Source organism: Homarus americanus, unplaced genomic scaffold (assembly GCF_018991925.1).
Source record: "Homarus americanus isolate GMGI-L3 unplaced genomic scaffold, GMGI_Hamer_2.0 scaffold57980, whole genome shotgun sequence".
Taxonomy (NCBI): Eukaryota; Metazoa; Arthropoda; class Malacostraca; order Decapoda; family Nephropidae; genus Homarus; species Homarus americanus.
The window spans coordinates 14,541,661-14,567,096 of record NW_024716703.1 but is presented as its reverse complement, the minus strand read 5'-3'; the positions used below and the strand labels follow the sequence as shown (position 1 = coordinate 14,567,096).

At 39.6% G+C, this 25,436-nt stretch overlaps 1 protein-coding gene across 1 annotated transcript in view; it reads right to left on the bottom strand.

Annotated features, from left to right (window-relative positions):
- LOC121858301 (actin-interacting protein 1-like) overlaps positions 1 to 21,274 on the bottom strand; it is a 94,313-nt gene extending 73,039 nt beyond the window's left edge. The window contains exons 1-3 of the mRNA XM_042354628.1: positions 21,135 to 21,274; positions 16,002 to 16,123; positions 3,636 to 3,726 (exon numbers count right to left, since the gene is read on the bottom strand). Coding sequence (XP_042210562.1) covers positions 3,636 to 3,726; positions 16,002 to 16,123; positions 21,135 to 21,150 — 229 coding nt within the window. The 5' untranslated portion in view covers positions 21,151 to 21,274. The remainder of the gene's footprint in view (positions 1 to 3,635; positions 3,727 to 16,001; positions 16,124 to 21,134) is intronic.
- Between the last annotated feature and the right edge of the window lie 4,162 nt (positions 21,275 to 25,436).

The window sequence follows — 25,436 nt, the reverse complement described above, 5'->3', positions numbered from 1 at the left end:
AAACAGTGTGCTATATTGACTGTTGTAAGCTATTTGCTGAAAGCTCGCACAGGAATGCATCCGAGTGAATACTTTCCGATACAGCTTATTCTTTTATTTTCAAGCTATATTACAAATGTTTTATGAATCATGATAAATTAAACACCATAAGAGGCTGATCACAGAAGAATATAATACTGAATCAATATAAAAAACCCTGGCAAATGTGGCAACACCCAATCAGCCTCCTATTCCCCGGTCCCCCGGACTGTTTACATAGAGTATTTTAGCTCTCATACTTAGGAGTTCTCATTAGGCCTAGAGCAAATCTAATTAGATCAATGTACAGTATTCAGTGAACAAGTGTTTTTCTTTTCATATATTTTTTTTATATTTATAATTTCTTAAAATACTTACTCTACATTATTTTAACCATTTTCTTAAAACCCTCAAGTATCCCTGTTAAAGACAATACACGCTCTCCATAAAAAAGGTCGCATATGAATGTAGGTAGCGAGGTGCGGCACACTGATACGATACATATGAAGGCAGGACTCAGACTGAGACACATGCCACACTGCACCAAAACCAAAGGCACAGTTTCTCAGTAACTTCTGTGTCTTCCACTGCATATACCGTATATACTCGTATGTAATTCGAGTTTTTAAGACCAAATTTTTAGGCAAAAAATTGGGGGTCAACCTCTACATGGGTAATAGTTTTGTTAGGTTGAATCAGTGCATGATGGGAAGGGCGAGGAGCAACTTTGAGCTTTAGACATGAAAAATATTTAGCAGTTCCTGCCAGTAAACAATGGAAATGTAAAATATGTGCCAATTAGTAATGAAAAGCTGTGCAGTGCCTTCAGCAGATGAAGCTCACCATCTTACAATAGGCTAACTTACCTTACAATGTGCTTTCAGTAGTCTATGTTCAAGTTCTTAGCACAGGCTAACTTATCATATCATATATGGTATCACAGTACCCATTGATCTACAAAAAATACCGGTAAAAAAAACCTTTTCGATATTTCACACTTAATATAATACCCGGTAATCCACCTCAACCTCATATTGTTACAACGATGCACGATGCACCACCAGCGGTTGAGTATCAGCTAAACCTGGGGTTCCCAAACCTGGGGTCGCGACCCCAAATGGGGTCGGAAAGCTCATTAGGTAGGGTCGCAAAGAGGTCATGGGGTCGGTGGGGTTGCTGGGGTCCTTTGGGTCTGCCAGATCAGGTCACATGGGGAGAGGATGGATAGTTGACAACACTGGATGGGGTCGTGCTAGAAAAAGCTTGGGAACCCCTGAGCTAGACGGTACGTGTTTTTTGAATCGTTTTCAGTTAAAAAACTGTTACATCACAAGTATATTTTACCTTAACTGTGCCCGAATGAATATATTCTCAGAAATAAATAGTAGTTTTGCTGAACGAAATGTATTTCAATGTAAATTAGGATAAACTACATGAAAACAAAAGACTTTACCTAACCTTCCGATGTTCAAGAGATGTTACTTGTTTTTTTAATAGTTTTCGGTTAAAATACAGTTATATTACAATGATATTCTATTCATACTGTGCTTGATATAATACATTCACAGAAATTTAATATTTTTGCTGAAATGACATACGTATTACAGTGGAAAGTGGGATACAACCATGACGAAAACAATCGACTTTCGCTTTCTTTCGTTGTTCAAAAGATGTTACTGTAATCGCTTTTCGAAGGGTTTTCAGTTAAAAACTGTTGTATTACAATAATATTCCCTCCTAACTGACTTGAATGGAAATATACAATAATTTTCCTGAAATTACCCGCGTTTCAGTGTAAAGTGTCGTAATAATGGTAAACAATTTGCCTTCAGCGCCCGGTATTTCAGGCACGGCAACCCTCAGTTTATAGGACGTAGAGTGTTTTTAGTGAAGGTTTTGCTGTTCCATTACCCTCAAAAACTTGGGTCGACCTATAAATGAGGCATATCATAAATTAATGATTTCTTGGTCAAAAAAATCAGGGTCGACCTATAAACGAGGTAGAATTATAGACGAGTATATACGGTATTTCACTCATATTATTTTTGGCTTATAATTATTGTGTCCACCAAAAATTATTCTTAAGAACATGTTTTGCAGTATTTTAACCCTTAGGCCCCAGGTGACGTTCCAGAACGTCTGACCGGCGCGCCCCGAGTGATGTTCCAGAACGCATGCCTATTCCTGCCCCTGTTTAAATGCCCAGCGCGGGTTATCAGGTTCCAGTGTGACTATTTGCCTGTCACGCCACACGCTCGATCACAGGGAAGCTTCCTGAACATAATTACCTACTTTTGTTTGTTTCATTTTCATTGTTTGTCCATTTTATCATGTTGTATCAGAGTACAGGTAGTTCTGCTATAACGCGATAATTGTGTTCTTGTAAAATATCGTGTTATAGAAAATCGCGTAATAGAAATAACAGGGCTTATGGAGAAAATAGGGTTAGGTGCAGATTACTCGAAATCGAAAAAATTTAGTAGTTAGCCTAACACAAAGGATAGCACGGTCTAAATAAATGTTACATTCATATCTAATAATGAAATCATACAGTAAATGTAACACTTTACTTGATGGGGGAGAAGGGTGATTTTGAGGTTGATAAAATTGAGCTTCTCTTCAAGTGTTATATCCTTTCTTTTACGATCATCACCAGGAATTTTATCACCGGAACGCTTCTTGTTGATATTCTTCTTTACTACGTATACAGTATTCACAAAATTGGAGAAATAGTAAGCAAAAATCGCGTTATAGCAAACAAGCGTTCGCGTTATACAAATATCGTTCGTAATTCATAAATCGTGTTAGAGCAAATTCGCGTTATCAAAACACGCGTTATAGCAGAAATCACTGTACTAATATTGTTTAAAGTAGTGCAGTTATATTGTAGTGTAGTATTACTGGAAAATAATGCTATGATTATGTTATAAATGTTTTTATTTGTGGAATTATTATTACTTTATGCATTACTTGTTCTACCAAACACAAAGACAGCCAGGCAGACTGGCAACCAACTGGCAAGTGTTGCCAAGCACTTTTTTAATGAAAAATTATGCAAATAAAATATTCTAAATGAATTATTTATAGCAAATAAGTATTAAGATAAGTAAATACATAAATTATTGGCCAACTCGGACACAAAGGCGAGCTAAAAATAGCTGTTAAGTGCCGAGGGACCACGAGTGTTAGCTGTCAAATCAACACTGTCTCCTTATCTCTCCCCCTCCTCCCTCCCTCTGTGCGGCCAGAGAAGATTCTCGAGGGTCAATATATAGTTTTTCATACTTATTTTTTTATTGTTTTATCATTTTAAAAGGTTAAAAATTATTTTTGGAAAATTTTATATTTCTCGATTTACCCCCAGGTGGGGGGGGGTACTGCCACCGGCACCCTACCCCGGGGCTTAAGGGTTAAGGATTGCACCAGTGTTATACAAATATTTCATAAAATAACTAAAATTAGAATTTCATGCCCCAGGAAACCATTTCCAGGACAAATAAAAAATCTGCAAATTAGTTCAGTTAGGGGGTCTACTGTTATGGATTTTGAACAATGTGTTTTAAAATTTCAAAAGCCTTTTCACACTTTTATCCAGATATAAACAACAGTAAACACACCTCCAGAGCAGATGTAAAATCCTGAAGGAGCGTACTGTGCAACGTTGACCTGGATCGAGTGTTCAGTGTACACATCAGCAATAGCTGGATTCTGAAAAATTTACACAAAATCATTACCTGAGATTGAAATTTATATTCATAATAGCTTAAACTACACATCTCAATAATCTTACTGATAGCTGTAATACATCATACAAGAATGTCATTATTGTTATCGAAAACTTTGGTGTCATAAAAGTTTAACAGTGTAATGCCAGAGTACAATCTTCAAAGACTAGTTAAAATTTCTGGACAGACATAATGTTTCCCAAGCAATTTGGGGTCTATCTCAGAGACTGTTTTGTAAGTGACAACACAGTATCAAACTACTGAATCACCCTACATGGTTCTGCCCCTACTTACCTATGCACAATCAACAGAAGATGCATCAACCCCACACTGGCTATCGTATTCACAATTTTACCTGGCAAAACTTGGTGAAGTAAGGCTGTATGTAATGGGGGATAGTGATTGGTGGATATATTTTCAGCTGTATCAAAAGGATAAATATAAAAAAAATCCAAAGGCAGGTTTTTTATAAAGTAATATCTCCGTTAGTTGGAATCCATCTAACCCAGAACTCCCTGATAGCTGTGGGAATGGTTTTCCTTGGGGCACATTTTCTGGAAAATTCAGTGAACATTTTTCCAGTACCTGGAAATTTTCATGGATGAGGAATATTTTTCTGGGTTTGAGAGATGATGAAATGTGCAATTTCTGCAACTTCTGAGAAAAATTTTCCGTTACAGGGAAAATTCCGGGGATCAGGGAATTTTTTCCAGCTTCGAGAGATTATTTTATATATTTTATTTTTTACGGGGAGTAGCCCACCCAGGCACAGGTTATCGACCCACAGCAGGGACTAGGGGGCGAAAAAATAAGAGTAAAAAGAAATTAAAAATAGAAAAGACAAAGATTATATAAATCTACACCACCAGCTTTATAAAGCGAGACATTGTAAGAGTATGGAAACACAGAAAGCAGAGCATTCCACAGTTTGGCTGTATGAGGAAAGAAGGCGGTACTATAACCGGTTAATGTAGTGTGACCGACATCCACAGAGAAACTGTGGGCACTGATGGCAAGACGTGTGTTACTAGCCCACGGCCTGGCCGGCGATACACAGGATGCCAAATCCACTGAACATTGCCCGTTAAAGTACAGTAGGTCCTCGTTTAACGTTGCCCCCGACAACGATGTTTCGTTTTAACGTAGCTACTCTTTAGATAACCATGATTCCGACAACGTTTCTAACGATTTGTTATAACGCCGTCACAGACTACAGTACTTTGTATGGTGCATCACCCTCTCTCATTTTGGTGCGCTATGCTCTCTCACGGAGCGTCAGAGCATCCCCAAGCGTCACTGATCTTTGTTAGGCTTCCACAGCGTTTAATAATAAAATAATAATAATAATAATAATAACATTAATTAACGGTTTATTGAAAGAGCATGGCAGCCGGAAGGCTGAAAATATAGTTACATAATTGGAGAATGGGTCTCTTTGATTTACAAATAATATACAATTAACATAAGTGATACAAATATGATATACAATAACTAGGTGTGGAGAAGCTCAAATTACAGGGCATTTCAACATAGTGACAGTGCAAAACGTAATATTGACTGGGAGTGAATACACTTGTTGATTACAAGTTATTGATAATTTTTACAATGGTTGGGACTGGGCTGTTCTTAGGGCCAATTGCAAGAAGCTCTGTGGTGTATACCATGCTGTAGTAGCCCCGTGGATGGTGTGCAAGAAGCATTCTGGGCTAAAAAAAAAAATCTACGATTCGTTATTGGAACGTGGGAGATTTCCGTGGTACTCGTATCCCCGCCCGATGACCACTACGATGGGACTATATTTTGAAACCAAAAGAAAAGAAATAGAATTGGATGCACATAAATTGTATAAATCTGCAAAGGAATAATATTTTTTATAAGATATCCTCCATATAGAACAGCACATGAAGAATTTTAGTGTTCTTTTTAAAAGATTTCCATGTTTGTTTAGGAACATCCACCAGCCTCTACTTGACTCATCGTCGCTTATATCCTCCAAATTCTCCTAACCATCATTAAAGGTAAGCCTTTAAGATAACTAATCCAAATAATTTATGTGTAGAAATGTGTGGAAATCAAATTAAGCTTAAAAAAAGTCGTAAGTGGTCTATTTAAAGAGTGGTGAGAACTGCTCCATCTGGGATGGTGAATGACGTTCCTTATCAGAAATAATATCGACCCAATTTTCGTAATGAGCGCAATTAATAACCATCCAGCACTACCAAAATAATTATTTCATTAGTATAAATACTTAGTAGCCTAAATTTCATATTTTAATAAGTCCAAATATGCCAGGTAACCAGTGCTAGGTAGTTCCCAGGCATGTTTCATTTGTGTATCAGTTTAACCACAATTTGTTACTAATAAAATAAATTCAGTGACATAAATTCATGTTCTTTTTTTAATTCCTTTAGTGACTCAATGTATTGCAAGAAAAACTACCTTACCACTTTTTGTGTAACATTTGGAGTGGTGGTAATAATTCACTTTGCCATTGACAGTGGTAGAATCTAGTGCAGATATATTGGCTTCGTATGTCCATGATTCCAACAAAAATGAATAATGTCTTCCAAAATAAATTAAATTTAAGGTCGTGTTATCTTTTCGGTCATCCAGGGAATTTTTGGATTTTAAGTTGATCAATGTTTTCCAGTTAGGTTAAGTTAGGTAGGTTAGGTTAACATTTTGATGTAGAACATTAAAATTTTAAATGGATTTAAATTTTTTGTCTATGAATTTCTCCCCAAAATAGGATCAATGTTTTGGAATCACCATAAAAATCTACATTAGAAAAAAAAAAGCATTTTTTTGAGTGTGTGTTGCATATAAAACCAAACAAATCTGAGTTTCCATTGGAATTTTTTTTTTATTTAACAGACAAAATTACCCACAATATGTCGGTGTTGGAAACTTATAAATATTAACCCTCATAAATAAAGATATTTCAGAATTTGGCAAATTTAACTAACACAATATGTATTAATGAATTTATTTTCACTTACAGGTGGAGATACAGCTGACCATTCACCTTTCACCAATACTGTACTGAAGAAATAAATCTTGGTATCATGATTGATGGGGAATATTTCCAGTTCCAGGGAAGATTTTGGAATTTGCTACCTAGCCTAACCTCAAAATTGGTTCCCAGACTCGGAACAGAAATATTTGGAGACTTTCCGTAAAAGCCCCAAATTACTCATAGATCAGAAAAAATGCAGTTTCTGGAATTTTCAGAAAATATGCCTTAATCAATTTTTTTTTACACTGCATACATACATGGATATTAAGTATTAATATATTTGTGAAATTTGTGGATGATTTTTCTTTTAAAATACTACTCTTGATCATCCATATATTATAACATATCCTGCTTTTAATAAAGGCTATATTCTGACAGGCATTATCATTGTATTCTTATCCTTATTATTTTTACAGTTTATATTAAACATTGAAAAATGCAGGAATAATTTGCAATTAACATAGCAGACTGTATTGAGGATATTTGTAAACCATTTAATTATCATCTTGTTCTATGTTTAACATTATTAGTCTCCGATTAGTTGGTAGAATTTCATGAATATACATTAAAACCTAAATTAACCGACCACATATGGGGGGAAGGGGCCAACGGATAATCCGAAAGGTCGGTTAATAGTACATAAAGTCTACGGAAATAAAACACATTTTCAAAGTACCTTTCCCTAACCTACCTCATTTAATTCCCTCTATTCATTTTTGTTCATTTGTCATTCATATTTCAATAGAATTTGCTTTAAAACATTAACCACTTTAGTAAATAAATATGAACCAGCACAGAAACCGTGAATAAAAAATGGAAAAGTCAAAGAACATATGTCATCAAGAAAATTGTGACCAAGTCCCAGGTTGCTGATCTGACTTTCTACCTCATTTACACACAATTGCAGAGTCTCAATTGCTTCTCTTACTATTGACAACACGACATACATATATTGTTTCTCTCTTGATTTTTTTTTCAGTTTTGCATTTATTTACAGTTCTTAATTACATGTACTATTACTATTATTATTATTATTGTTATCATTATTAATATTATTACATTATAGCCCCCCAGGCCCCGATGTCGGTCAGTGACCTGTGCCCGTGTGGGCTAATCCCTGTATATAAAAAAAAAAAAAAAATAATAATTTTTTTTTTAGGAGTTCGGAATTGACGGTTAATCCAAAAGTCGGTTAATCGAGGTTTTACTGTACCTACTGTATATGGGTTCTATGACATTTGCTCACAAGATGAACCTAATCTAGTCTAACCTAACATGTCTTCCTTTCCATTGCTGTATAGTTGAGTACAGGTTGACAATCCCTTATCCAAAATCCTTGGGACCAGATGCATTTCGGATTTCAGAATGGTCAGGTTATTTTTTTTTTTTTTGGTATTAGCCCACCTGGGCACAGGTCACTGACCCACATTGGGGCCTGGGGGCTAAAATATAATTATAGTAATAATAATAATAATAAATATAATACAGTAGTACCCCGCTTAACGCAGTCAATAAAACCCACAGGGTACCGTGTTAAGTGAAAACCGTGCTAAGTGAACAACAGAACATATGGGATTAATTCCAATAGAAACTGGCCCGACCCCCAAACTCCACTTTTTCCGACACAATACCTATGTTGTAGTAAAACTAACATCTTAATTTTATGAGGGTACATGCACACAATTAATACTTAAGAGAAATAGAGAAATACAGTCGCCAAGTTAATGTCCATTCAAATAATGGACTCAACTCCCTCCCCCTCTTCTCACACTACACTGCTGGCTCTTCCCTCTCGAGAAATTTTGGGGGGAAAACCACTAAATTTTAATAAATAATACCTCAAACTAAAGTTAGGATAATACAATTGACATTGCTGGATTCCTTGTAAGACCAGGAATATTTTGAATATAAATGTCATATATTTTGCACAAAAGATAACATATTTACTCAGAGTAAGCCTTATATCTAAAATTTGTATGTCTAATGCAAAATCTATGATGTTTATATTCAAAATGATCATCAAATTGTAAGAATTCCAGCAATGTAAATTATATTCTGGCCGGGTAATTTGTATGAATTTTATGAGCTAAAACAGGCAGGCAGGCCGGTGGCGGGTGGGGCGAATCTAAAAATAGCATCTCGAGCCGGACACTCTGTGTGTATACGTGGAAAAAACCCGTGTTAAGTGAAAGTTCGGCTCTGGCGAGGCACCACGTATACGTGAAATCGCGCTAAGCGAAACCGCGTTAAGCGGGGTATTACTGTATAGTCATTCAGGCACAGTTTAGGTAAAATATATATGTGCTGTAACATTTTTTTAATTGAAAACGATTCGAAAAACACATACCCTCAAGCCCAGTTCAAGGAGAAGACTGGGAGGAGCTGTTTGGTGCTTAAGACGATGACAAAGAAAATGATTTTGATGGATTTTAATGAAAATATTCAGAAAGACCCTGGCACTGTCAAGGAAAGTGGCTGCTGAAGGCTTCCGGGACATGGCAGAGGACGAGATTAGGGAGCTAATTGAAGAGCACGACACTGAACTGACCGAGGAGGATCTACAGGCGTTAGTAGACTCAGGCAAGGAAGAGGAAGCGAAAGAGGATGAGGAAGAAGAAGAGCACCAAAAAAATAACGTTGGAGAAGTTGGGGGAGATGACCAGGAATATTGAGGCACTGAAAAACCTGGCCTATAGTATGGACCCCTCCATGGTGCGTGCCCTGAAATTTATGCGAGGGATGGATGACGTTTTCGCTCCATACAAAAACATCATGGAAGAAATGAACGAAAGAGACGACAACTCCCCATCACCATGTTCTTTGATCACTGAAGGAGAGATTTAACACCAATCACTGGCGGCAGTGAAGAAGCAGCTGAATCCACCGTCGCCCCCACTTCACCACCCGTTATGGAATTGAGTGACTGTACAGTAAAGTGAAGTTTTATCTCTTTTTTTTAATAGCTTTTCTTGCCATGTTTATTGTTTGTAAAAATGTACAGCACAATACAGTTCAGTACTGTACATAGGAAGTGGGGGTGCAGTTATTCACAAAACATTTGTGTTTGTTGTCGGCAGTAGTGACGGTGGAGGAGGAGGGAGCGAGTTGGGAGGAGTGGTGACCTTGGACGCGGGAGCAGGGACGAGATGCCAGCCAGTACATTACGGGTGTATTAATTGTTTTTATAGCTATTTTTGCATTTTAATATTAAATACTGTACATTACGTTTCAACAAAACTACCATTTATTTCTGAGAACATGGAAATGTAATATTTTTGCTGAAATGATGTACGTATTACAGTGGAAAGTGACGAAAGCAATGACTCGCTTTCTTTCGTTCAAAAGATGTTACCGTAATCGCTTTTCAAATGGTTTTCAGTTGTGGGATTATAAGGCTAATGATAGGATAGAATATTATTGTAATACAGTACGAGTACAGTACAACAGTTTTTAACTGAAAACCATTCGAAAAGCGATTACGGTAAAATCTTCTGAACAACGAAAGAAAGCGAAAGTCATTGTTTTCATAATTTTATCCCACTTTCCACTGTACAGTAATATGTATGTCATTTCAGCCAAAATATTACATTTCCATATTTATTTCTGAGAATACATTCATTCAGTCACAGTTAAGGTAAAATATACTTGTGATGTAATATTTTAATGAAAATACGGTATCGTAGTTTTCTTTTGTATCAAATTTAATTAACAAAGATTGATGTTTCAAATGTAATGAACAAAAATTTATGTACAGTATCTATAAATAAACTTTAATAAATGAATACTTTGTTTTTACATCGTCCTGTGTATACCATACCATGGATTTGGCTACTTTGGGCTAGCTATGATGACGCAAGAGACTGCCCTGGCGACTGTACCGACACTCACAGCTGGTGGTGCGTTGGTGCATCGTTTCCATTGTTTACTGGTAGTTACTGGTAAATATTTTTCAACCTAACGAAACTATTACCCTTTTAGAGGTCGACCCCCAATTTTTTGCAAAATAATTTGGTCTTAAAAACTCGAACTACACACAGGTATATACGGTAAATAAGGACATGGGGGGCCAGGGGTTTTTTGGGGGGGGGGCAGCAAAAGTACACGTATTTTTAACATTCACGGATATTTCTGTTACCTAACCCCCGCGTATGTTAAGGGCCGACTGTATTGTTAAATTTTTTTGTTTTATAACTGTCCTCACCTCCTCAGCTAACAGCCTCCACATCACCAACATCCCATCATACCATCACCAATGACTCACTCGCAATTAAAATTAAATTTTGAGTATTGTATGTACAGTACAGTACTGTTGTCTGTTATAGAATAATATCACTGAAAATCTTCCTCCCACCTTCATTGATTTTTCTATCTGTTGCCCACCTTCCAGGGACACTTTACACTTGATTCATATACTTTCAGCTAACATCCAGGTCCCCAATTATTGCTGCGTAGACAGAGGCAAATGGCGTAAAGAAACCCGGGTATGGCATCATAATTCAACTGTTTGAAGCAATTCCAAAGTAATCTCGGTTCATTAAAACATAGTACCGGTATACAGTGTTATCTCCGTTAGCCGGAACAATTAGTACAGAGCACTTCCGGGAATGAGTAATATCCGGTTAAAGAGATGACTCTCAAAGCCGGAAAAAATCCCTCATCCCCGGGTAACGGAAAAATGTTCTCGGAAGTTCCAGAAATTGCCCATTACATTAATCTCTCGAACCCGGAAAAAATCTCCCATCCCTGGAATTTTCCGGATAACGGAATTTTCTTGGAAATTCCAGAAAATGCACCTAATTTTCATCTCTCAAACCCGAAAAAAAAATCACCCATCCCCGGAATTTTCCGAAAAAATCGTACCTGAAGCCGCAATTTTCCGGAAAATTCCGGCTTTGGGAACAATTTTCCGAGAAAATTTCAACTCTGGCAATCGGAGAGTTCCAGGTTTGAGGGATTCCGGCTAACAGTGATTTTATTGTACAACAATCCAATTAACAGTCATCTAACTATTTTGAAAAGTTGTCTTTTATAAAAAGTTTGACAGCGTACACCAAAACAAAATATAGCCTCCACCCCCATTGCATATGAACAGCTTCAACAATCTCACATGGACAGGTTCAAGGAATGATGAGGGTGAAAGGCCACACTTTCTAAACACCTGCCACGATATCACAGTCTCTTTACACTCGGAGCTTCTATCATAATTTGACAAATTCAATGTACAGTGGTCCCTCGATTAACGAACGGTCCAATTAACAAAATTTCTGTTAACGAATGAGCTCCCAAAAGGATTTTCGATTCCATTAATGAACAAAACTCGATTAACGACAGCCTTACAAGAAACACGCTTTGTTGTGCGCATCAGTTGATCGGCTAGTCCGCCAATACAGTACAGGTTGTACCTCTCTAGTCTGGCAACCTCGGGACCTGACCGGTGCCGGACCATGGAAATTCACCCTTTTCCTGGATAGATAGTGACTTGTGCTTATGCTTGGAAGCACTAGCATCACTTTCTCTGCTTCATGGTCTCTTTGAAGACATATTGAAGGGTTAAATGTCGTATAGTAGCTTCTCAAATTTCGCGAGTTTTTAATTCAACGTATTTTATTGGAACGCACAAAAAAAATAAATAAAAATTTTGACGGCGGAAACTTGAATTTCGACGGGTTTGAACGGCCCGCCAACGTGCAGACAATGTGCATAATCGTGTAAACAGCGTCATTTCTCTTATGTACAAAAGATTCATTATTGTTTATTACTGAATGTCTTTTTTATTGAATTAATGTTTGTGTGCAAAATGAGCAATACAATTCATTAATAATATGTAGAATATTAAAAACACACGAGGAAATGAGACAGCATTGTTTTCGTTGATTACAAAACCAGTGACTGACTGGTTCTACATATAAAACTAAAGAAAATAAGATCTTGGTTGTAGCTGTAGTAAAATTAATATGGTTGTTTTAAGTAATGTTATTTAATGTTAATAAATGGAACAATAGAAGTAGCTAACGATAATGGTAAAGAAAAAAGAGGGATCGGGTAAGTGCGCACACGTGAAAACATATCGTCATTACTTTACATAAGAATATGAAAGCAACACTTATTTACTGTTCATATATATTTTAATTAATGTTTCTGAATTTGTTTTTATTGAATTAATGTTTGTGTGTGCAAAATTAACAATACAATTTATTAATAATACGTGGAATATGAGAACACACGATGAGACGAGGCGGCTGCCGGCATTGTTTATGTTAAAGCTTACAAAACCAGTGACTGATTGGTTCTACATATAAAACTGAAGAAAATAAGACACTGATTGTAGCTGTAGTAAAATTAATGTAAAAAAATTAATATGGTTGTTTGAAGTACCTGTAATGTTATTTAATGTTAATAAATGGAACAATATAAGTAGCTAACCATTAATGGTAAAAAAAAGTGAGACTGCGCGTATGTAAGTGCACATGTGCGCACATGTAAAAACATATCGTCATTACTCTACATAATATGAAAGCAACACTTATTTATTGCTCATATATATTGAAGGGTTAAATGTTGTACTCTGTATAGACAAGCAGAGAGAGAGAGAGAGAGAGAGAGAGAGACAGAGAGAGAGAGACAGAGAGAGAGAGAGACAGAGAGACAGAGAGAGAGAGAGAGAGAGAGATAGAGAGAGAGGAGCAGAGACAGAGACAGAAGCAGAGAGAGAGAACTGCCGGATGTAAACAAACCTTAATTTCCCGCGGCTTTGTTGTTTTTTTATGGGGATTAGCCCACCCGGGGTCACTGACCCACATTGGGGCCTGAGGGGCAAAAATTTAATACAGTTGGTCCTCACATTAAGCGGTCCCGCATTCCGCGTTTCACCGTTAACGCGGTGCCTTGCCAGAACCTAACATTTTCACATTCCGCGGTCGTGAACCCCATTACGCGGAGAGCGGCTGGCAAGCCGCGCCATTTTTGGATCCAAACCTCCCGCCATCCGCCATGTTGTGTAAGAGGCGCGAAAATGGTGCGCACAAGGTCGCCCAGTCATCAAAACATTACCAGTTCTTCACCCGCCACCCACTACAGCCGGCCCAAGTCAGTGATAGTGATAATTATAGTGAGGATATGGACTTATATGAACTTTGGGGGGTTTGACAAAGAGGCCCTGCAAGCCTCTGTGGTGGATAGTGATACAAGTGATACAGGTGAGGGCCAATAATCTGCCCTCTGCCTCGGAACCAACCGCCCATCCCCGTGTGCCCAGCCATCTTTTCTACTAATGTAAGTGTTAAAAAACCTAATATTATTGATATTTCTCTTAATTATTAATTGTGTGTGCATGCCATCATAAAGTTAAGATAATATTTTTACTACAACATAGTTGTGTGTCGTCAAAAAGTGGAGTTTGGGGATCGGCCTGGACTCCATTTCAATTAATCCCATATGTTATGTTGTTCACTTTACGCGTTCCTCACTTTCCGCGGGACCCTCCGGGTTACATTAACCAGCGTAATGTGAGGACCAACTGTACTCCTGTATTAATAATACAGATTTAAAAAAAAAAAAAAAAAAAAAGCTGCCTATCTCCCTATTGGACAAACTAAAATCGTTCCGGACCACAGAATGCCGGACTAGAGAGGTACAACCTGTAATTGGTTCCATGTTTACATTCATTTCCAGTGGAGTAAATATCAAGAAAGTTGTGCTCTTGAATATTTTTGCAATTTTATATTAAAATTATTGGTCATTCTAAAATTTAGTTAAGATATTGATAATATATACAGTACAGGGAACAGTTTTTGTGTGCCAATCAGCTGATCGAATCACCCACCAACGCTTCTCAGTTTAACTTTGTTTACAGTGGAGTGAACAGTGAGTTTGTTGGTCTCTTGAATATTTTTGCATTTTCACATTAAAATTATTGGTCATTCTGAAATTTAGTTTACATATTGATAATATACAGTGCAGAAATTATTATGAAACATGAAGAAGGCATTAGAACCAATGTACTCTGTAAAGAATATGGCATGTCATCATCGTCTGCCTCTACAATCAGCTGTTTGATATGTAAATAAAGCTGCCGGGAATACGACACACACCTTAAAGTAAGTTAAAATATAGTATTCTATTGTTTTTTATTTATTATTGTACAGTATACTGTACAGTACAGCACTGTACTTAGTATATATTCAATGTTTTGTTAATTCTATTACCGGTATACAGTACATACTGTACTTAGTATGTAAGTACAGTATACTTTTTCTGTGAGTTGGAACCAATTACCCAAAATCCCATTGAAATAATAGATTCAGTTAACAACCCAACTCTGTGGAACCAATTGTGTTCGTTATTCAAGCGACCACTGCACAAGTAGTGTAGTCCCGGGTGACGTTCCAGAAATCAGAACCGATGGGCCCCAGGTGACATTCCAGAGTGCGTGCCTTTTCCCGCCACTGTTTAAATGCCCAGAGCGGGTTCCAGTGTGACTATTTGCCTGTCACGCCATATGTTCGGCCACAGGGAAGCTTCCTGAATGTAAGTACCTACTTTTGTTTGCTTCATTTTCATTGTGTCCATTTTATCATGTTGTATCAAAGTAATATTGCTAAAAGTAGTGTAGTTGTATTGTAGTGTAGTATTACCGGAAACTAATGCCATGATTATGTTATACTGCAAATGTATTTATTTGTGGAATTATTATTCCAATACAGTAATTATTTCTAAGCATTACTTGCTCTACCAAACACAAAAACAGCCAGACAGCCTGGCGACAGACTGCGTGTGTTGCCAAGCAGTTTTTTTATGAAAAATAATGAAAATAAAATACTGTAAATTCTAAATGAATTATTTATAGGAAATAAGTACAGTATTACGATCAGTAAATATATACATTACTGTACTGGCAATCCCAGACACAAAGGCAAGCTAAAAATAGCTGCTAAGTGCGTAGTTGACCACGAGCGCTTGCCATTAACAAGCTGTCCCCTTATTTCCCTCCCTTTGTGCTGCCAGGGAAGTTTCTAGAGGGTCAATAAATAGTTTTCTTACTTATTTTTTATCATTTAAAAAAGTTGAAAATTAGTTTTGGAAAAGTTGATTTTTCTCGATTTACCCCTGCGGCTCCCTAACCCGGGGCTTAAGGGTTAAAAGTCATGGAATTTGAAAAATATTATTACTGACAAGAATTTTAGCATATGCAGCACACACCAAACAGTAATGTAGGTCACAAGAGGAGAAAAGTGAATGCCCACCTCTAGGTCACGAATAATGACAGAATTTCCATTGCCATAGAGGAGTTTCTTCCCCTTAGGATCCACTCCCAACACAATGGGCTGTCCTCTCTGAGTGCGCGGCAATGATGCCCAGATGGAAACTGCAAAGGAGTAATGTATCTTTAGTTTATAATAACTTCACTGGTCCCTCAAGAACACTCAATTCACAAACATAATTACAAGATTGATCCCTTAGAAACACTCAATCACACACAATTATACAGGATTGATCCCTTAGAAACACTCAATCACACACAATTATACAGGATTGATCCCTTAGAAACACTCAATCACACACAATTATACAGGATTGATCCCTTAAAAACACTCAATCACACACAATTATTCAGGATTGATCCCTTAGAAACACTCAATCACACACAATTATACAGGATTGATCCCTTAGAAACACTCAATCACACACAATTATACAAGACTGATCCCTTAAAAACACTCAATCACATACCAATACAGTAATTGCACTACTGATCCCTAACTCACATGCACAGTTCCACACAATACACAATTACACTTCAACACTAATACACAGGGCCCTTTTTTCATCTCCCCTTTATACACCATTTCACATATTCGTTGGTCAACAATTGGGAATAGTTTAATGTTATTTGTCATTTATATCCTGCATAGTCATCATTTGGACTACCTGCCATGCTGGATAATAAGTTGACAAAAACAGGGGTGGTGCCAGACTTCTGTGACACTGGAGAGGGAAGACTTTTCTGAGGGGTTTTGAAGATGTATGCCAGCTCATACTCAGGTATTCAGCATCGCATATTCTGTGAGCCTGCAGGAAAAATTCCATGGCGGTCACACCAATCATCAAAACCTTCACAAAGCTGCGATACCTAAGAGGATTACTGATACAACTTGAGAAAAGGCCCAGACGCATCAACAACAGAGTACCTAACACAGCACAAGAATGACATAACACAAAGCACAGATACATGGTATAATACTGTACCAAACTCCACCTAAGGTACTAAGATAGCATTCTTTCTGACTAACCTAACCTGACCTAAACTAACCTACCTTAACTTACCTTATAAAACTAACCATTAACAACACTTTTACTTTTATCCTATTTGCCACTGAACTCTACTCATTAGACGCTGGGGTGCTCAGTAAAGTCTCTGTTACACACTGTTGGCTAATGCTGGCTCCTGAATGTATCTGCACCTGCACCAGTGTTGGTCAAGTCTGGTCTTGAAAGAGCTCACACTCGGTGCCGTCACATCACTCTACTCAATATGGCTGCCGTACGTATATCCACTACGACAAAACTTAAAATTACAAGAAAAAGTTGGATACTTTATGAGGAAACCGCTACCACCAGATGGAGTTTGATTTCATTTAGTTTTTTCCACCGATTGTTTATCATTATACTGTAGTAATTATTTTAAGAGGTGACAGCTTTTTATTTTAATTATACAATATATATATATATATATATATATATATATATATATATATATATATATATATATATATATATATATATATATATATATATATATATATATATATATATATATATATTATATATATATATATATGGCGGATGAGGGAGACTGTGGGGGTAAATCACATGACACTAAAATAATGTCTCTACATGCTTTGTAAGTAAAGAAATTAATTATTTACTGTAAATATTCCTCCGAAAAATCAGTCAAGTCACCACAAGTCTGTTTATTTACACCAGACTCGCTCAAATCTGAACATACTCTCATGACAATAAAAACATAAATTACACCATGATGCTTCAACAAAGTTGCTTTCATTAGTACCAGATATCAAAAGAAGTACTTTTTGTTTAATATGGCAGGTGGTCCCCCTCCCAGCTAGGACATTAGGTAGGTTTCTATGGTTGGTTAGGTCAGGTTCTAGATATTGCCTCTTAAAATACTTAGTACTGTACAATAACATCAGTGGAAAAAAGGAAAAAATTGAACAATTCCTTCTGATGGTAGTGGTGTTCTCATGCATTACCAAAAGTTTTTACAATTTTTATTACAGTACTTACTATCATCCAAACAACACCTGTGGAAAAAATTGACCAATTCTATAAACTTCTGGTGCTAACCATCTCCTTCACTATTACCTATTACCAATGTAAATAACCATGGTCAATTTAGGATAGTACCCAGGTTTCGGTTAGGTTAGGGCGGTTAGCACCAGAAACGCAGGTCAGATTTGTTCGAATCACAAGAACCACTGGAAGAACTTAATTTTTATGGAAAAATCGAAACCTGGCTACTATCATAAATTAACCATAACCAATAAAGTACAGTATATAATACATTAATGTACGAGGTCTGTCCAAAAAGAAACCGAACTTCTTAAATAGCGTGCCAACGAGCCAGCGCAGGGTGCTCGCGATGGGAGCGCTGTGTAGCGGTGACCTTGACCTTTAGTCTAACACTAGCCGCATCACACCACGTCAATTAGTCATCGAGCTACATGCGCTAGAGTGAATGTGTGTTTAGTGCACTTGGCGATTTGTTGCAAGTTGAACAATGAAGGATCTTGAAAAGCAACATGTTTGTGTGAAATTCTGTTTCAAATTGGGAAAAACTTTTAAGGAGACTTTTCAAATGTTGCAACAGGCTTATGGGGAGGATTGTTTGAGCCATACGCAATGTCACATGTGGTACCAGCGTTTCAAAAGGGGAAGAACATCCACCGAAGATGATCCCAAATCTAGACGTCAGAGTCGCTCAAATGTGGAGGTGATGTTGATCGTCTTATTTGATTGGAAGGGCGTCGTTCATCATGAGTTTGTTCCACGTGGTCACACAGTCAATAAAGAGTTTTACTTGGAGGTCCTGAAGCGTTTGAGGGAGGCAGTGCGAAGGAAGAGGCCTGAGGCGTGGACAAACAAGACCTGGATGCTGTACCATTACAATGCACTTGCTCACGCGTCGCTCCTTATCCGTGACTTTTTGGGGAAGCACGAGACGACTATCGTCCCCCAGCCGCCCTACTCTCCGGATTTGGCCCCTGCGGACTTTTTTTTCTCCAAAAGCTGAAATCCACCCTGAAAGGTCACCGATTTCAGACGATAGAAGAAATAGAAGAAAATACGCTACGAGACCTGCGCACCATCCCTCAAAACGCATTCCAGAACTGGAAAAAAACGTTGGGAGCGGTGTATCAACAGTGGAGGGGAGCACTTTGAAGGAGACAAGTCTGATTAAGTTGTAAGTAAAGCAAATTTTTTTTTTTTTTTTTAAGTGTGGTTTCTTTTTGGACAGACCTCGTACGTCTATTCTCCACACAATCAGTCTTCCTTAACTTTTTTGGGGGGGGGGCAATTAAAACCAAATTTAACCTTTCTGGCCTTTTTATATTGGTGTCACGTTCTATCCCTCGGTGTTAGAAATAGGTTTTTCTGAATGTTTAGACAATTCTGTCACTTTTCTTCGATGACATTTTCCTCAGAAATTAAGGATAACCGAGACGTTATTTTTACATTATCATCTTTTGTATGTCACAAGTTGCTCCATTCTTTGTTTACGTCGAGCGGAGAAGCTCTTACCCCCCCTCAGTTCCTGCTCCCGTGTTCATTTGTTCGCTTCTTCTTTGTCTACAGGGCATGTGCGAGGGTGGTGTGGGAGTTCTTAATGGCTAGTGGAAGTAGAGGATGAGGGTAACGTTATTATTGGGGGCGAGGGGAGACTTACAGTATTATTGGATAAGAGCTCTTTGTCTTAGGAGCAATGTGTAGATGCGTTGAGAGGGAAATTTTGAATTTGTACCAGATATGACTGAACAGGTGGAAGGACATTGTCAACGCAATTATTTTATGTCTATTGCCGAGTTCCATCAGAAAAATACTGAGGCCATTACATTTTTTAGAAAACAGAGTGTATTACCAAACAACATGAGTTGTCCGAACTGCAAAAATCAGTGTACTTATCGTCTGATTAGATTGGATTAGGTTAGGTTAGATTAAATCAGATTGAATTAGATTAGGTTGGGTTAGGTTAGATTGGACTAGATTAGGTAGGGTTTGGTTGGTTTTTGGTGATTTTTTTCGGTACTGTATTTGGAATATGTTTTTTTTCCGATGACTTTTGAAGAATTTTGGCCTAGTGATTTCCTCCACTCAAAACTCCCAGATTGTTGGGGGGGGGGGGTTGTATCTAAAGTACGAGTGATTCGTTCAAAACTCATCAAAAACCACGAGTCCCTATATGGGTTGACCAATGTGTTTTTCCAGTGTATTTTGGTGTGTTTTAAACGAATCTGACCTTCATTTTGGGCGGAAATTGCTCTTTTGTCTCCATCGATAATGGAGGAGAGCCTGGGAAATCCGGGTTTTGGGTTGGGGAGAACACAAGAACGAGTCGTCTAACCTAACCCCTAGCCGGAGGCTCCACCCCCAGTAGGCTTAGCTTAAACTAAACTAAACTAACCTAACCTATCCCATTCATCTCTAACTAATATAAATGGGGTTCAAAAGACTCAAAATAAGGAGATCTAAATGTTTCAGTAGTTTTAAACTTTGGGGCGCACCACGTCCGAAAGTACAATACCTTAGTTAGAAGTGGAAGGACCAAGGATTGGTTCAGGGTCAACCTCTGATGCTTGTTCTTCCTAAATTTACAAGGCAATTTACAGTACGGGCATTCTACAGACGTTGGGAGAACACCGGGATTACGTAGGAATTGGATAGCGAAAGTATAATAATACCGGCTTTGATAATATTATGAGACAAGTCATTCTGGTTAACCGTTGTTAATTATCAGGCTGTCCTCCCTCTGATGACTCACCTCTCCACACCTCAATCACTAATGTTAACGAGTATCAGCATACAAAACGATAAATAATTTTCTTATAATATGAGCTGGGTCGCTTATACTAAAATGTTTATGATGTATGTGTACAGAGAAAATATGAGTGTGAGTGAGCCATGCATGGTTTACTGCTCCTGTCAACAGCCACAGGTACTGGCACTCAAGACACCGCCCACTCTAATGTACTTTTTCTCGGAAAACTTATTTACACCGTATTAATTACTCTTTACAGTACAATCAGCGCCAAACTTACATTACAAACTCACGTATAATTATCCATAATAGCTCAACTTACGGTTATTATACGACATTTTCTCAGGACCGGCAGTTAACACACCTCAGCAGACGCCACCACCCAGCCCACTATAACCATATACGGAACTAAATCCGATTCTTCTCCACCCTAATCATAATATCTTTTTTATCTCAAATATATCTTTCATAGTTATTTCATTCTATAATAGCGACATAAAAAATATATAATTCAATTATTATGTCCCCTTTATTTAGCATATGACCTTTCCAAAATATGATTAATAGTACAATTTTATCTCACTCAGTAAATCGGATACAGCCTGGGTCCGACTTCCGATTCACGAAACGTTTAAAAGAAAATGGGAGAGCTCGAGCGAGGTTTTCTATAATGGCCACTTTCACCACCCTGCTGCTCACCACGCAACCATATTTGGACACTTCTTGTCTTATCAGTATTATTCTACGATGGATGTATATATTTTGCTTGTGCGCTGTACGATGCAAGTATCTCGAGGTAACGTCATATAATTGTCAAGGGCGTTAATTCCAGAAAGGTCTCCCATGCTCAGCAACATTATCCTAGGATGTCCCATGAGCACTAAAGTACCGGTCCAATGAATTACCCAAAAGTACCCAAATGTACCCAAAAGTTTATTAAAACAGGGTAAAGTCTTAACGAATGTATGTTTTACATCAATAAAACGTGATTAATAATGTTTTCATTGAAATGTAGTCAAAATAATGAAATAATAAACAGCGAAAAACACTAAATTCCAAAGAGTCACCTGTGGGGTATGAGATTGTTTGGTGTTCACACTCAGGATGGAATGGAGAAAGGAAACTCACAATGTGCTCTCTATATACATGTTGTATTGGATGTACAATGCAGCTTGGTGCTGGGAAGGCAGCATGGTTACAAGCGTGATGTAGAGAGAGCTGGTTGGTGAGGACGCTCAGAGAAGGACAGCTTGTGGGTCGCCATGCTCGCCAGCGGGAGAGAGCACCGCCAGGCAGGCGGAGGAGCGAGGGCCGCCAGGCAGGCGACGGTGTTGCTGGCTGGTTGGTGTAGGTAGAAAGAGGAGATCACCACGAGGTCAGGTCTTAAATAGCGGGGGTAGGCGTGGCTTAGCAGTTGACCCCCGCTCCGTGGTGTATGGCGGCGCTGGTTGACCTAGACCACGAGGCATACACTGGGGAATTTGTGGTGTCGGCTAGGCAGCGACAAACAGCGTTTGTAGGGGAGAATTCCACTACAGTACTCCCCCTTCCCTCCAGGCGGTGTAGGAGACTTGTTGTCTGCAGAGTTGCTTAACACATGCGAGGCAGAACGGGCGGTGCGTGCCTCATGTGAGACAACGGCGATGGCGTGATGAGCCGGTCGCTGGATACAACTGTCTAGATACACAATATCTGTGGGAGTAGAGAGGGAGAATAAGGGTGTGTGGAGGCGATGAATGTTGTGCTTCCCTCACGGCAGGTACAGAGTCGACAGATGCGCCTGCTGGGGTGTGTGGACCTGGGTCAGGAGCAGGGGCTGTGTCAGCAGCAGCGGATGAGGGCTCGTGACAGCAGCTGGGTCCACGACAGCAGCAGGGTGCAGGACATTAGCAGGGAGTACCTGAGGGAGAAAAAAGGGGTGTGTGGGTCCGCACTCAGGAACAGAGGCCGCATCAGGGGCGGCAGGGGTTACTGCTGGGCCGGGGTCGGCGTCTGAGGCAGGACGGGTGTGCTGGGATCGGTAGGACGTGGTGCTTGGGGCAGGAAGAGGAGCTGGTGTCTGCTTAGAGTAGCAGAGCTGCTCTAGGGTGTCTAACCTGCGGTGTAGAGACAGTAGCTGTAGAGCCGATGATAGCTGCTTCTGGGTGGATAAGCCAGTCTTCCATGTTACTTGAAGACTGGGAGGGTGATCAGTTTCTCCTCCATCCTGTGTGAGTGGTCACTCCGGGGTCACCATTTGTGGGGTTCAAGATGTTTGGTTCACACTCAGGATGGGATGGAGAAAGGAAACTCACAATGTGCTCTCTATATACATGTTGTATTGGATGTACAATGCAGCTTGGTGCTGGGAAGGCAGCATGGTTACAAGCGTGATGTAGAGAGAGCTGGTTGGTGAGGACGCTCAGAGAAGGACAGCTTGTGGGTCGCCATGCTCGCCAGCGGGAGAGAGGACCGCCAGGCAGGCCGAGGAGCGAGGGCCGCCAGGCAGGCGGAGGAGGTGTTGCTGGCTGCGGCTGTAGGTAGTAAGAGAGCGAGATCACCACGAGGTCAGGTCTTAAATAGCGGGGGTAGGCGTGGCTTAGCAGTTGACCCCCGCTCCGTGGTGTATGGCGGCGCTGGTTGACCTAGACCACGAGGCATACACTGTGGAATTGGTGGGGTCGGCTAGGCAGCGACAAACAGCGTTTGTAGGGGAGAATTCCACTACACACCTATCCAAAATGGAGATATAATTACCGATGTTTCTGTTACTTTGGGGTATTTAACATAGCCGTAGGATTTACTTTTCTTTAGATTAGGTGAGCGAAGTGCAACACGATGGATCTGAGTTATCTTCCTTGTTCACGAACTCGTTGGAATTTAGCATTCGCCAATACTGAAAGTTTTTCGGTTTATTATTTCATCTTACAAATTATTTTTACAAAATTACACTAAAAATATTATGAGACATGTTTTGTGTATGTATAACAGATATTCGTTAAGATTTTACCCTGATAGAAATATACTTTTGGGAACTTATGGGTACATTTGGGTACTTTTGAGTAATTCGTTGGACCCCTAAAGTACTTAATATGAGGAAAGAACTAGGTATACCGAGTGTTAAAGATAGAATAATTGAAGTCAACTTCATGATAGCCCTGAGGCTTCTGCGTGGTGATCCTGATAACATTGTTTTGTGGGGTATGAGATGTTTGGTTCACACTCAGGATGGGTTGGAGAAAGGAAACTCACAATGTGCTCTCTTTATACATGTTGTATTGGATGTACAGTGCAGCTTGGTGCTGGGAAGGCAGCATGGTTACAAGCGTGATGTAGAGAGAGCTGGGTGGTGAGGATGCTCACAGGAGGACAGCTTGTGGGTCGCCATGCTCGCCGGCGGGAGCGAGGACCGCCAGGCAGGCGGAGGAGGAGCGAGGGCCGCCAGGCAGCGGCGGAGGAGGAGGTGGTGTTGCTAGTTGGTTGGTGTAGGTAGAAAGAGCAGGTCACCACGAGGTCAGGTCTTAAATAGCGGGGGGTAGGCGTGGCTTAGTAGTTGACCCCCGCTCCGTGATGTATGGCGGCGCTGGTTGATCTAGACCACGAGGCATACACTGGAGAATTGGTGGGGTCGGCTACTCAGCGACAAACAGCGTTTGTAGGGGAGAAATCCACTACAATACTCCCCCTTCCCTCCAGGCGGTGTAGGAGACTTGTTGTCTGCAGGGTTGCATAGCACATGTGAGGCAGAACGGGCGGTGCATGCCTCATGTGAGACAACGGCGATGGCGTGGATGAGCCGGTCGCTGGATACAACTGTCTAGATACACAATATCTGTGGGAGAAGAGAGGGAGAAAAAGGGTGTGTGGAGGCGATGAATGTTGTGCTTCCCTCACGGCAGGTACAGAGTCGTCAGATGCGCCTGCTGGGGTGTGTGGGCCTGGGTCAGGAGCAGGGGCTGCGTCAGCAGAAGCGGATGAGGGCTCGTGACAGCAGCTGGGTCCACGACAGCAGCAGGGTGCAGGACATTAGCAGAGAGTACCTGAGGGAGAAAAGAGGGGTGTGTGGGTCCGCAATCAGGAACAGGGGCCGCGTCAGGGGCGGCAGGGGTAACTGCTGGGCCGGGGTCGGCGTCTGAGGCAAGACGGGTGTGCTGGGGTCGGAAGAGGAGCGACTGTCTGCTTAGAGTAGCAGAGCTGCTCTAGGGTGTCTAACCTTGTACTGCGCACATCATTGTCATTCCTAAAAACCCCATTTAATTCATATTACGCTACATAACATACAAATCCACCGCGCTTGTAGAACCTCAGAAAACGGGAAACATTGATAAAGGATAACTCACCTACTCAATGTTAATAGACCATGTGTTGTATTGTACCCAGGTACAGTTATATCATATTAATTGTATGTATTCATAGCATTAAGGAGAACTCAGGGTATCCATAAGATGAATGTTAAAGTCCAGTTGAGCCGGACTAGTGTACTGTAGGACTAAGTGTGGATCAGGGTTTGAAGGTCATACTATTTACGTCTGTGAGCGTGTAGCGAACATAACTTCCACAGATATCATATGAAAATACATGAGAACAATTATCTGGAAAAAGGATAAATGTATCAGAACTATGTGAGGTGTTGGAAGTGACCCAG